The 11,803-nt window shown below is 36.4% G+C and overlaps 1 protein-coding gene across 1 annotated transcript; it reads left to right on the forward strand.

Annotated features, from left to right (window-relative positions):
* On the forward strand, positions 1 to 9,799 carry LOC141289612 (gamma-enolase-like). Its single transcript, XM_073821766.1, has 8 exons — positions 1 to 149; positions 4,163 to 4,248; positions 4,556 to 4,651; positions 6,142 to 6,200; positions 7,028 to 7,097; positions 8,933 to 9,066; positions 9,196 to 9,418; positions 9,535 to 9,799. The coding sequence occupies exons 2-8, from the start codon at positions 4,164 to 4,166 to the stop codon at positions 9,774 to 9,776; spliced, it is 909 nt and encodes a 302-aa protein (XP_073677867.1). The 5' UTR covers positions 1 to 149; position 4,163; the 3' UTR covers positions 9,777 to 9,799.
* Positions 9,800 to 11,803: the final 2,004 nt, after the last annotated feature.

An 11,803-nucleotide genomic window follows, 5' to 3' on the forward strand; every position in this document is an offset into this window, starting at 1 on the left:
CTCATCTTTTCATCCCCTCCCCCTTCTGTTTCTCCTCTCATCTCGCTCTCATTCTGGTTTCCACCCACCCTCGCTCTGTTTTGCCTCTCTCTTCCGCAGTTCGACACTTCCAGGCTTGCCTAACGCAAGGCTACGCGCACTGACGGCAGGTAATCATCGCACCAAAGCCTTTATTCTTTCTTTTGCACCTTTGCATGATTAATGCATGCGTTGTGGGGGTATTAGTTATAGGTTAACAAATGTTATTGTGTTTATATATGTTTTTGTAAATGTTGCACTCATTAATGAGCAATTGTTTATTATTGTATCAAGACGTTGCTTTTAGTGCACTGCCTCTGAGTCACTCCTTATTTAGGGATGTTGGATGTGAATTTGGGTGGCAGTGTTTTCTGGTGCCCGCTGGTAAAGGGTCGGGCAGATGGATAACGCACTGTGTGACTGCTTTACTGTTTCTATATACGTGCGTTATCAGTGTGTGTCCAATCTGTTGTCGTTTTACTGGATTGACTCTTATTTTCCGCTCGCTTCGATGCCCCAGATAGCTCTTCTTTTCGCCAAAGGGATGTTAAATTATTTATCTTTTTCTTGCCCCATCACGCCACTTTCTGCGCTATCCACCCCACCCCTCCGCAGATCGCCCCCTCCCCTCTGTATATCTGCTGACAGCACGGTTGCTGCAGTACCACACTGGCACGGCGTAAATTAGAAGCGTCCGGATTTAGATGCACGATCATGAGTTGCTCGGACCGTGGCACCTGCGGGCATACATGCCACTGTTGTCGTTACAAATAAAGCCCCTCCTTCTCCTCCTCCTCCTCCTCCCCCGGTTTAAACGCTGGTGGTCGATGCTACTGCTATGGGACGCGCATTCCATTAGCAAGGTGACATGTGCGCCCATGTCGGTCGTGGCATATTTAGAATGCAATTTGCGTGTTCTGGGTTTTCATTGGCTGCCACCGCTGTGGATGCTTAAATTGTATCTCTCATTGGAACTGAATGTTCTAGAGAAACGGTTCCATTTTCAAAGCCATCAGATTGATTGGCACTAATGGTGTGCTTGCATAGGGTTAAGTCAAAATGGATGCTTTTCAAGCTACTTTAGGCACGTTCCATATACTGAATGATTCATCAGTGCACGTTATTCTAAACATTAATGTTTAATTAACTTAAAACGATTCTCCTTTTAACCTATAACCGATAACCAATAACCAAATGTGACCCTGGATCACAAAACCAGTTTTCTTAAAGGAGTAGTTCACTTTCAGAACAAAAATTTACAGATAATGTACTCACCCCCTTGTCATCCAAGATATTCATGTCTTTCTTTCTTCAGTCGTAAAGAAATTATGATTTTTGAGGAAAACATTTCAGGATTTCTCTCCATATAATGGACTTCTATGGTGCCGCCGAGGTTGAACTTCCAAAATGCATTTAAATGCAGCTACAAAGGGCTCTAAAAGAAGGGTCTTATCTAGCGAAACAATCGGTTATCTTCTAAAAACATTTACAATTTATATACTTTTTAATCTTAACACAGAGTATAGCTAGACAAGATGAGCATTTGAGGTGAAAAAGTATATAAATTGTAATTTTTTTTAGAAAATAACTGATCGTTTCGCTAGATAAGACCCTCTTTTCCCTGGCTGTGATGGTTTAGAGCCCTTTGATGCTGCATTTTGGAAGTTCAAACTGGGGGGCACCATAGAAGTCCATTATATGGAGAGAAATCCTGAAATGTTTTTCTCAAAAAACATAATTTTCTTACGACTGAAGAAAGAAAGACATGAATATCTTGGATGACAAGGGGGTGAGTACATTATCTGTAAATTTTTGTTCTGAAAGTGAACTACTCCTTTAAGTAGCACAGGTATTTTTGTAATGATAGCCAAAAATACATTGTATTTGTCAAAATGATTGATTTTTCTTTTATGACAAAAATCATTACGATATTAAAGAATTGCTCCGCTTCCAAAATAAACATTTCCTGATAATTTACTCACCCCCATGTCATCCAAGATGTTCATGTCTTTCTTTCTTCAGTCGAAAAGAAATTATTTCTTTGAGGAAAACATTCCAGGTTTTTCTCCTTTTAGTGGACTTCAATGGTGCCCAACGGATTAAAGGTTAAAAATGCAATGCAGCTTCAAAGGACTCTACACAATCCCAGCCAAGGAATATATCTAGTAAAATGATCGGTTATTTTCTAAAAAAAATAAAAATAAAAAATAAAAATTTATATATCTTTTTTAACCTCAAAAGCTCATCTTTCAAGTTCTGCGATACGCATTCATACTCCATACATTCAATACATTTAGGGTATGTCAAAAAAATACCATCTCATTTTCCCCTCTAACTTCAAAATCATCCTACATCGCTGCAGAGGTACTGACCCAGTGTTTACAAAGTGAACGTGCAAAGAAGGTCAAACGCCCTTTACAAGGAAAAAAAAAAAAGGTAAAACAGTGATGTAGCATGATTTTGAAGTTGGAGGAGAAAATTAAATTAAATACAATTTTTTTGACATACCCAACTGTCTGGAATTGGAGTGCACAGAGTACGCATGTGCATCACAGAGCTAGACAAGAAGAGCATTTGTGGTTAAAAAGTGCATAAATATTATCAAATGGGCTAGATAAGAACTTTATTCCTTGGCTGGGATTGTGTAGAGCTCTTTGAAGTGCCATTGAAACTGCAATTCGGACCTTCAACCTGTTGGCCACCTTTGAAGTCCACTATATAGAGAAAATTTTCCTCAAAAACCTTTATTTCTTTGCAACTGAAGAAAGACATGAATATCCTGGATGACATGGGGGTGAATACATTTTCTTCTGAAATTTTTCTTCTGGAAGTGGAGTAATCCTTTAAGTAAAGATCATTTTCCATTAAGATATCTTGTAAATGTCCTACTTTAAATATATCAAAACTTAATTTTTGATTAGTAATGTGCATAAATAAGAACTTCATTTGGACATACATCAATGGAAAGCTTAATTATTCAACTTTCAGATTGATGATAAATCTCAATTTTTTTAAAAATGACCCTGGTTTTGTGATCCAGGGTCACAAATAGCTAGGTATTGTTTTAGCAAAATCACATTCTTGTACAGAACGTACACTATTCATGATCCAATCCATTCCGCCCTGCTTGTGTTTTACTTCAAAATCGAACTCTTTATACAGAAGTAAAATGGGTTCTAAATGGCTGTGATATTGAGTGTCCGATATTCCTTCAGAAACTGGCTTTCCTTCCGAAAAACATCAAGACTTAAACCTCTCAGGCAGTGATCGTGTTCATTTACACAGTTTTTATCCCCTCTCAAGTGTAACCTGACTAACTGCGTTGACTAAATGATACGAAATGCAGTATGCACTTAATCTAATGCATTTTGTACGCAGAAAGACAAACTCAGCTGCATTTCAACAACTGATTTTGTGTACGAAAATTCAAAAATTCACAAAAGCTTAATTTTGTGTACTCGTGAATAAGAGAAAAACACCTTTAGTGGACAAATTGCACTCTGTGAGTGGTTGTTTAGATCACAAAATACATTATGTCCATTAAAAACTAGTGCTGGGCAATGATTAATCACAATTAATCGCATCCTAAAATTTTTTTTTGTGTACATAATATATGTGTACGTTGTATGTTTATAATGTATATATAAATACCCACACATGCATGTTATGTTTATTTATAATAAAAAAAAAAAATATATATAATATAAATTATATGAATATAAATATATATGCAAATATTTTCAAAATATATACTGTATGTGTGTGTCTTTATATATACACGTAATAAATATACACAGTATATACAGCACACATATATTATGTACACAAAAACTTTTATTTTGGATGCGATTAATCATGATTAATCGTTGCCCCGCACTATTAAAAAATCTAGTTCTTCAATTAAATGTATGCATTTTGCATTTGAGCAGTATTTTGAATGTATAAACAGATTTATTGCAGGTGCAGGTAGAACAAAACAGTTTGTGCTGACATTACAGAGGACTCGCTCACTTTTAGATGTTTGTCTTACTCATGCAAGGTCAATTAAAGGATGCTATGGACACAGTTTTTAAACATCATGTCAAATTAGAGTCAGCAAAGGTTTACCTCATTCGCTCTCTCTTGTTTTCTCTCTGTGTTTAAGGATGTCCATTGTGAGCATCATTGCCAGGGAAATCCTGGACTCTCGGGGAAACCCTACAGTGGAGGTGGACCTGAGAACTGATAAAGGTAAATCAATAGAGTGTCCCTACAGCAGGGCTGAGAGGAATGACATGCTGTATGTGTTATCTAGAATGTAAATGAAATGACTTTTTTCAAATTTATTGAAAGCATCTGCAAAAATGCATAATGCAAAATAAAAAAATATTATTTAAAAACTTTATTATATCCAAATCCAAGTTACTTTAAAGAGACAAATGCAAATGTATGAAAATTAAACTGTCAACACAAATCTGTCAGAAAAAATATTGATGCATTATGTATTATTGACTGATGTAAATAAATTACAGATTTGAAGTTTGAGTGCTTTTTTCAGGTCTATTCAGGGCTGCGGTGCCTAGTGGAGCTTCGACAGGCATCTATGAGGCTCTCGAACTCAGAGATGGAGACAAGAGCCGTTACAAGGGCAAAGGTAAGCGATCACAGATGGTCTATCGTAACATTTGCACTGTTAATTATCATTATGCAGTGCCTTGCAAAAGTATTCATACCACTTCATTTTTTTCACATTTTGTTTTGTTGCAGCATTATGTTAAACTGCTTTAAATGAGTTTTCCCCCACATCAATTTACACTCCATACACCATAATAATGACAAAGCAAAAACCAGATTTGCAAATTTGACAAATTTGTGAAAAATAAAACACTGAAATAAGTACATTGCATAAGTATTCATACCCTTAACTCAGTACATAGTTGAAGCACCTTTACAGCCTCAAGTCTTTTTGGGTATGATGTGACAAGCTTTGCACATCTGCATTTGGCAATTATCTGACATTCTTTGCCTCACCTTTTCACCTCTCAAGCTCTGTCAGCTTGGATGGGGGCTGGCAGACACTTTCTAGAGTCCTAGTTGTTCCAGTCGTCTTCCATAATGGATAATGCTTCTGTGAACCTTCAATGCAGCAGATTTTTTTCTGAACTCTACCCTAGATCATTGCCTTAACGCAAGTCTGTCACTGAGCTCTACAGACAGTTATCTTGACCTCAGGACTTGGTTTTTGCTCTGATAAGCATTTTCATCTCTTTGACCTTTTCTGAGAGGTGTGTGCCTTTCTAAATCATACTCATTCCAAAGGAATTTGCCACAGTTTAACTCCACTCGAACTGTAGTAACATCTAGAAGCAATATGAATGCTCCTGAGCTAAATTTCGAGTGTCCCAGAAAATGGTATGAATACTCATGCAACGGGATCTTTTCATTTTTTTACTTCTAATAAATTTGTAAAGTTGTTACAAACCTGTTTTGTGCTTTGTCATTATGGTGTATGAGATGTAGATTGATGTGGGAAAAAAGGTAATTTAAAGCAGTTTAACATAATGCTGCAACACAACAAAATGTGAAAACAATGAATTTTGCAAGGCACTTTATATGACCCAGGACCACAAAACCAGTCATAACGGTCAATTTTTTTAAACTGAGTTTTATACATCATCTAAAAACTGAATAAATAAGATTTCCATTGATGTATTTAAATGGCTGAGATACAACTATTTAAAAATCTAGAATCTGAGTGGGCAAAATCTAAATTCACCTCTAATGTTGTCCAAATGAAGTTCTTAGCAATGCATATTACTAAAAAAAAAATAAGTTTTGTTATATTTACGGTAGGGAATATACAAAATGTCTTCATCAAACATGATCTTTCCTTAATATCCTAATGATTTTTGGCATGAAAGAAAAATCTGTAATTTTGACCCATACAATGTATTTTTGGCTATTGCTACAAATATACCCATGCGATTTATGACTGGATTTGTGGTCCAGGGTCACATATAAAACATTAGATCCACTAAAACTAAATAGATCATCTTTTTGAAGCCTTCTGCAATAGTTTTGTTTATTTTATCTTTCATTTTACCTGTCGTGACCTGTTTTCTTTGCTTTTTCTTGTGTTTTAAGGTGTACTGAAGGCTGTTGGTCACATTAATGACACTCTTGGACCAGCCCTCATCGCATCTGTAAGTGAAAAGAGAATGCTTTTGTTTAATGAACCTTCAACAAATAACCAAACAATTGTTTGGGAATAGCACAAGAAGGGGTATAAACTGCAATCTGTGCATATTTGCTTATTTCTGGATTAAGCTGAGATATTAAATGCAGTATATGAGATTGAAAGAAAAAAAACATATACTTGGATTTAACGAGGGCACAGCTGACTACAACTAAGTATGCATTTTCACTATGATTTACATTATTTTACAAGCTCCTATGTTTTTTTTCATTCCATGCAGTTTTTTTCTCCTGATGTTTGTCGCCACTTTTCCGATAGTTTTGAATCTGCATTTTTTTAATTCTAAGCAATTGTTAATTTAATTATTTGTTATTTGTTTGTTTGTTTGTTTGTTTGTTTTACAGATCAGATTCCGATCAGATGGGATCAGAATCAGATCCCACCACTGCACTTTCCTTAATCATTTTTCTTTTCATTTTTTTGAACACTTGTTTACTTATAACAGGAGATTTTAAAACAGGTCCCACTGCTACCAATCTACCAAAGGCAGAGACACAAAATCTCCTATTATCCAGGTCTTGATTTTCATTCTGATCTACACATTCCATTTTTGGTTTTCATGTCTTTTTTAAGTTACAAATACTCCCGTGTTTGCAGTGCAAAAGCTAAAAACTCAAACATTGCACATTTTGTATTTGATGATGATGATTTGACATTAACAAGGTTAATTTCACAGCAGCAGGGCTAATGATTAGACAACATTTTCATCAAGCATCAATCAAACACTGTGTTTTAATAACCTGGAGAGTTTTATCTTTATGACGTGAACTTTAGGAGATCAGCGTGATGGAGCAGGAGAAACTGGACAACATGATGATCGAAATGGACGGCACAGAGAACAAATGTGAGTGATAAAATCATCATATATCAAAAGCATAGTTAGAAATTCTGTCATTATGTACTGACCCTCATGTTGTTATGTGGAACACAAAAGATGTTCAGCTGCATTTAGCTCTTTTCTAAATGATGCAAGTATACAGTGCCTTGCAAAAGTATTCATACCCCTTCATTTTTTCACATTTTGTTTTGTTGCAGCATTATGTTAAACTGCTTTAAATTAGTTTTTCCCCACATCAATTTACACTCCATACACCATAATAATGACAAAGCAAAAAACAGATTTGCAAATGTTACAAATGTATTAAAAATAAAACATTGAAATAAGTACATTGCATAAGTATTCACACCCTTAACTCAGTACATAGTTGAAGCACCTTTACAGCCTCAAGTGTTTTTGGGTATGATGTGACAAGCTTTGCACATCTGCATTTGGCAGTTATCTGCCATTCTTTGCTCACCTTTTCACCTCTCAAGCTCTGTCAGCTTGGATGGGGGCTGGCAGACACTTTCCTAGTTGTCCTAGTTGTTCCGATCGTCTTTTCTGAGAGGTGTGTGCCTTTCTAAATCATACTCATTCAAATGAATTTGCCACAGTTTAACTCCACTCGAAGTGTAGTAACACCTAGAAGCAATATGAATGCTCCTGAGCTAAATTTCGAGTGTACCAGAAAAGGGTATGAATACTTATGCAACAGGATCTTTTCAGTTTTTTATTTCTAATAAATTTGCAAAGTTGCTACAAACCTGTTTTGTGCTTTGTCATTATGGTGTATGAGATGTAGATTGATGTGGGAAAAAGAGTAATTTAAAGCAGTTTAACATAATACTGCAACAAAATGAAGGGGTATGAATACTTTTGCAAGGCACTGTACAATGAGCTAGAAGGACAAAAAAGCAGCATAACAGGTGATGTTGTCTATGCAACTCATTTGCTCTATTCCAAGACTTCTGAAGCCATACGAACCATAAGAACAGACCAAATTGTAACTTATTTATTGGAAAGTCATACCTAACAATGTAGCTTATATTAAGGCATACTCTGTACTAGTGTTTTGTGCCAGATTTGATGTTAGTGATGCCAAATGCTTGTAAGCAGTTGCAGCCTGCCAAGTTTGAAAGCCATGAGTGTGAGTAAATGATGAAAGAATATTGTGCTTTTGGGAGATCTAATTCATAATATCATAATTTATAATAAAACAGTTGCATCAAAAACTACATATGATTTAATAGAATATAGGATCCAAAATGGATTTGTTTTTCTGTTCAAAATAGGTTATTAAAATACTTTACTGTTTACAAGTTTAGTGTCTGTAAGATTTTTTACAAATAGTGTGAAAGATGTCTCTCATGCTATTTAAAGGCTGCATTATTTGATCAAAAATAACATAAACATTTAACATTTAACATAAATGTAAATTATTCAGTGTCACATGATTTTTCAGAAATAGTTCTAATATGCTGATTTGTTGCTCAACATTTGTTATTCTTATCAATTTTGAAAACAGCTTGATATTTTGGTGGAAATCGTGATCTTTTATAACATTATACATTTCTTTACTGTCAATTTTAATCAATTTAATGCATCCTTGTTGAATACAAGTATTAATTTATTTTTAAAAAGTTTACTGACCCCAAACATTTGAATGACAGTTTAGTTTAAAACACTATTATTTATTTATTATTTTATTTTTTTAAAGAAATCATTAATCATTTAGATCCTCATTCCAATACTGTCACAAAATGTACATTGAGTATGGAAAAAATGTTCTTATACAAAGAAACTAGCATATAAATAATTAAATACAATGTCCATTTTAAATCTGTTCGTCATGTCTGCAGCTCAGTTTGGTGCTAACGCCATCCTGGGAGTGTCTCTGGCCATCTGCAAGGCCGGTGCGGCAGAAAAAGGCGTCCCTCTGTATCGTCATATTGCTGATCTGGCAGGAAACACAGAACTAGTGCTGCCAGTTCCTGTAAGGAAACTCATTACTCAACTGCATGACTTTAGTTTGCAACATCATAATTCACATCTGTAGGTATTTTCTTTTGAATTATCTAGGGAAATAGACTGACTAAGCACATCTTCCCTATCCATTCATCAGGCCTTTAATGTAATCAACGGAGGCTCCCATGCTGGAAACAAGCTCGCCATGCAGGAATTCATGGTGCTTCCTGTGGGCGCCGAGTCATTCCGTGATGCCCTGCGTGTCGGAGCCGAACTCTACCAGACGCTGAAGGGCGTCATCAAGGAGAAGTACGGCCAAGATGCCACCAACGTTGGTGACGAGGGAGGCTTCGCTCCAAACATCCTGGAGAACAGTGAAGGTGTGTTTCTAGCGCGCTACAAAAGCTTTATCGCCTTGTGTGAGTGTGTGATCCAATTTCCTCGTAATGAATTTATCCATTACTGTGTTCTGTTGGCTTCTCTCACGCCTCCACAGCACTTGAGTTAATAAAGACGGCCATAGACAAGGCAGGGTTCACAGATAAAGTCGTGATTGGGATGGATGTAGCCGCCTCTGAGTTCTACCGTGACGGGAAGTACGACCTCGACTTCAAGTCCCCTCCAAACCCAGACAGACACATCAGCAGCGATGAGCTGTTAGAGATCTACCAGACGTTTGTCAACGATTATCCAGGTAAACTGGGAGATATAAAGGAGATTTTAGAGTTTAAATGTTGATTAAAGGGATGGTTCGGAGTAGAATTGACTTCATTGCTATGCACTCCGAAGCCCATCTACATACCCCATCCGAAGTTTTTTTTACCTTAGTCGAACATTTATGGAGATATTAGAGTTTTTCGAATTGCTTGTTACAGGAGTGAATGGTACATGTGATGTATCTCGTAAATTGCACCACTAAACGTGCAAGTAATCTTACCAAACTTGTACAGTAGTGTAAATAGGTTATGTACTCACAAAACGCTGCATCAGAACATTTGTAAGACCACCATGAGTGTTTTAAAAACACGTTTTACCCGAGAACTACTAGTCTCAGAAACTACAAGTCGACGTCACTTCCCTGGTTTGAAAAAAGCACTTAAAGTCCTCCTACTACATCTGTGTGCATGTCAACTTGTAGGAGGACTTTTACGTGCTTTTTTCAAACCAGGGCCGTGACGTCGACGTGTCGCCATTTGTAGTTTTTGAGACTAGTAGGGATCGGCTAAAACGTGTTTTTAAAACACTCATGGTGGACTTACAAATGTTCCGATGCAGCGTTTTGTGAGTACTTATTACACGGCTCTTTGGAATGCTTGATTCTGATTGGTCAGTTGAGACATTTGCAGGTTCGTTCTTTTCAAATAATCACCGCTCCAAAGTAATAACGCATAGCCGGTACTACTTGTATGTTTAAAATCCCTCCGTGCCAACAAAGATTACCGTTTGGCGCCATCTTGTGACAAACACTGGACAACCACAATTAACAATGGAAAATTTCGACATTAATCTATTTAAATTGTCTTACTAACGTACATAGTTTGAAGGTTAGTCACGTGGTACTATATCGTTTCGCGGAAGGATTAAAAAGGTTAATTTAAAACAAATATGCCAATAAAAGGTTTCAAATTCATATTCATGTCCATTTTTTTTCCTTATGTGGCAAGTAGCCGTGTAATAAGCGGGATAATGTACAGGCAGCCGGTAGTTATCGCAGAAATAAGCCCCTTCAGTGTGATACAAGACCCTCCGCTTCGCGTCGGGTCCTGATCACACTGTCGGGGCTTATTTCTGCGATAACTACCGGCTGCCTGTACATTATCCCTTACATAACCTATTTACACTATTGTACAAGTTTGGTAAGATTACTTGCACGTTTAGTGGTGCAATTTACGAGATACATTCGAAAAATACGAGAAGCAATTCGAAAAACTCTAATATCTCCATAAATGTTTGACTAAGGTAAAAAAAACTAAGGATGGGGTATTTAGATGGGCTTCGGAGTGCATAGCAATGAAGTCAATTCTACTCCGAACCATCCCTTTAAAGGAGACAAACCAGACAAACAAAAATTTACAGATAATGTACTCATCCCACTGTCATCCAAGATTTTCATGCCTTTCTTTCTTCAGTCGTAAAGAAATTGTGTTTTTTTGAGGAAAACATATAGTGGACTTCTATGGTGCCTGCAAGTTTTAACTTCCAAAATGCAGTTTCAATGCAGCTTTAAAGGGCTCTAAACGACCCCACCCGGGGAATAATGGTCTTATCCAGCGAAATGATCGGTTTCACACCGAGTGCAAACCGTTAGTTTGCCTTCTGCTAATTCATGCCTGCATGCTAGGTGGCGTCGACCAACAATGCATTTTTCCTTAGATGTATTTATCTTGGATTTTACATTGTCTGCTGCTCAGTATACAGCATGAGATAAATCAAGTCTGGTTTTACACCAGAAACACAAACTATCTATAATGCTTAAAAGAAAGCATCTAATAATATAAATAGTGCTTGTAATAACCTCTGATTGTGATCTGTAGTTGATTTTGATTCTATAATAGGCAGACAGGCACTCGTTGTATGTTTAATAATGCCACACTGCTTATTGTCATCAACATTCTTTATTGTTATAAAAATACCATGAGCTGCATACAAAGCAGTTACAGAAAATATATCATATATGTACAGTCTAGCGAATTCTGACTTAAAGTTACTTTTATTCAACCAGCAAGGTTTTTTTGACACAGGCTTCTCCCAAAAGATAATAAGAC

The sequence above is a fragment of the Garra rufa genome, chromosome 17, assembly GCF_049309525.1.
Source record: "Garra rufa chromosome 17, GarRuf1.0, whole genome shotgun sequence".
Taxonomy (NCBI): domain Eukaryota; kingdom Metazoa; phylum Chordata; class Actinopteri; order Cypriniformes; family Cyprinidae; genus Garra; species Garra rufa.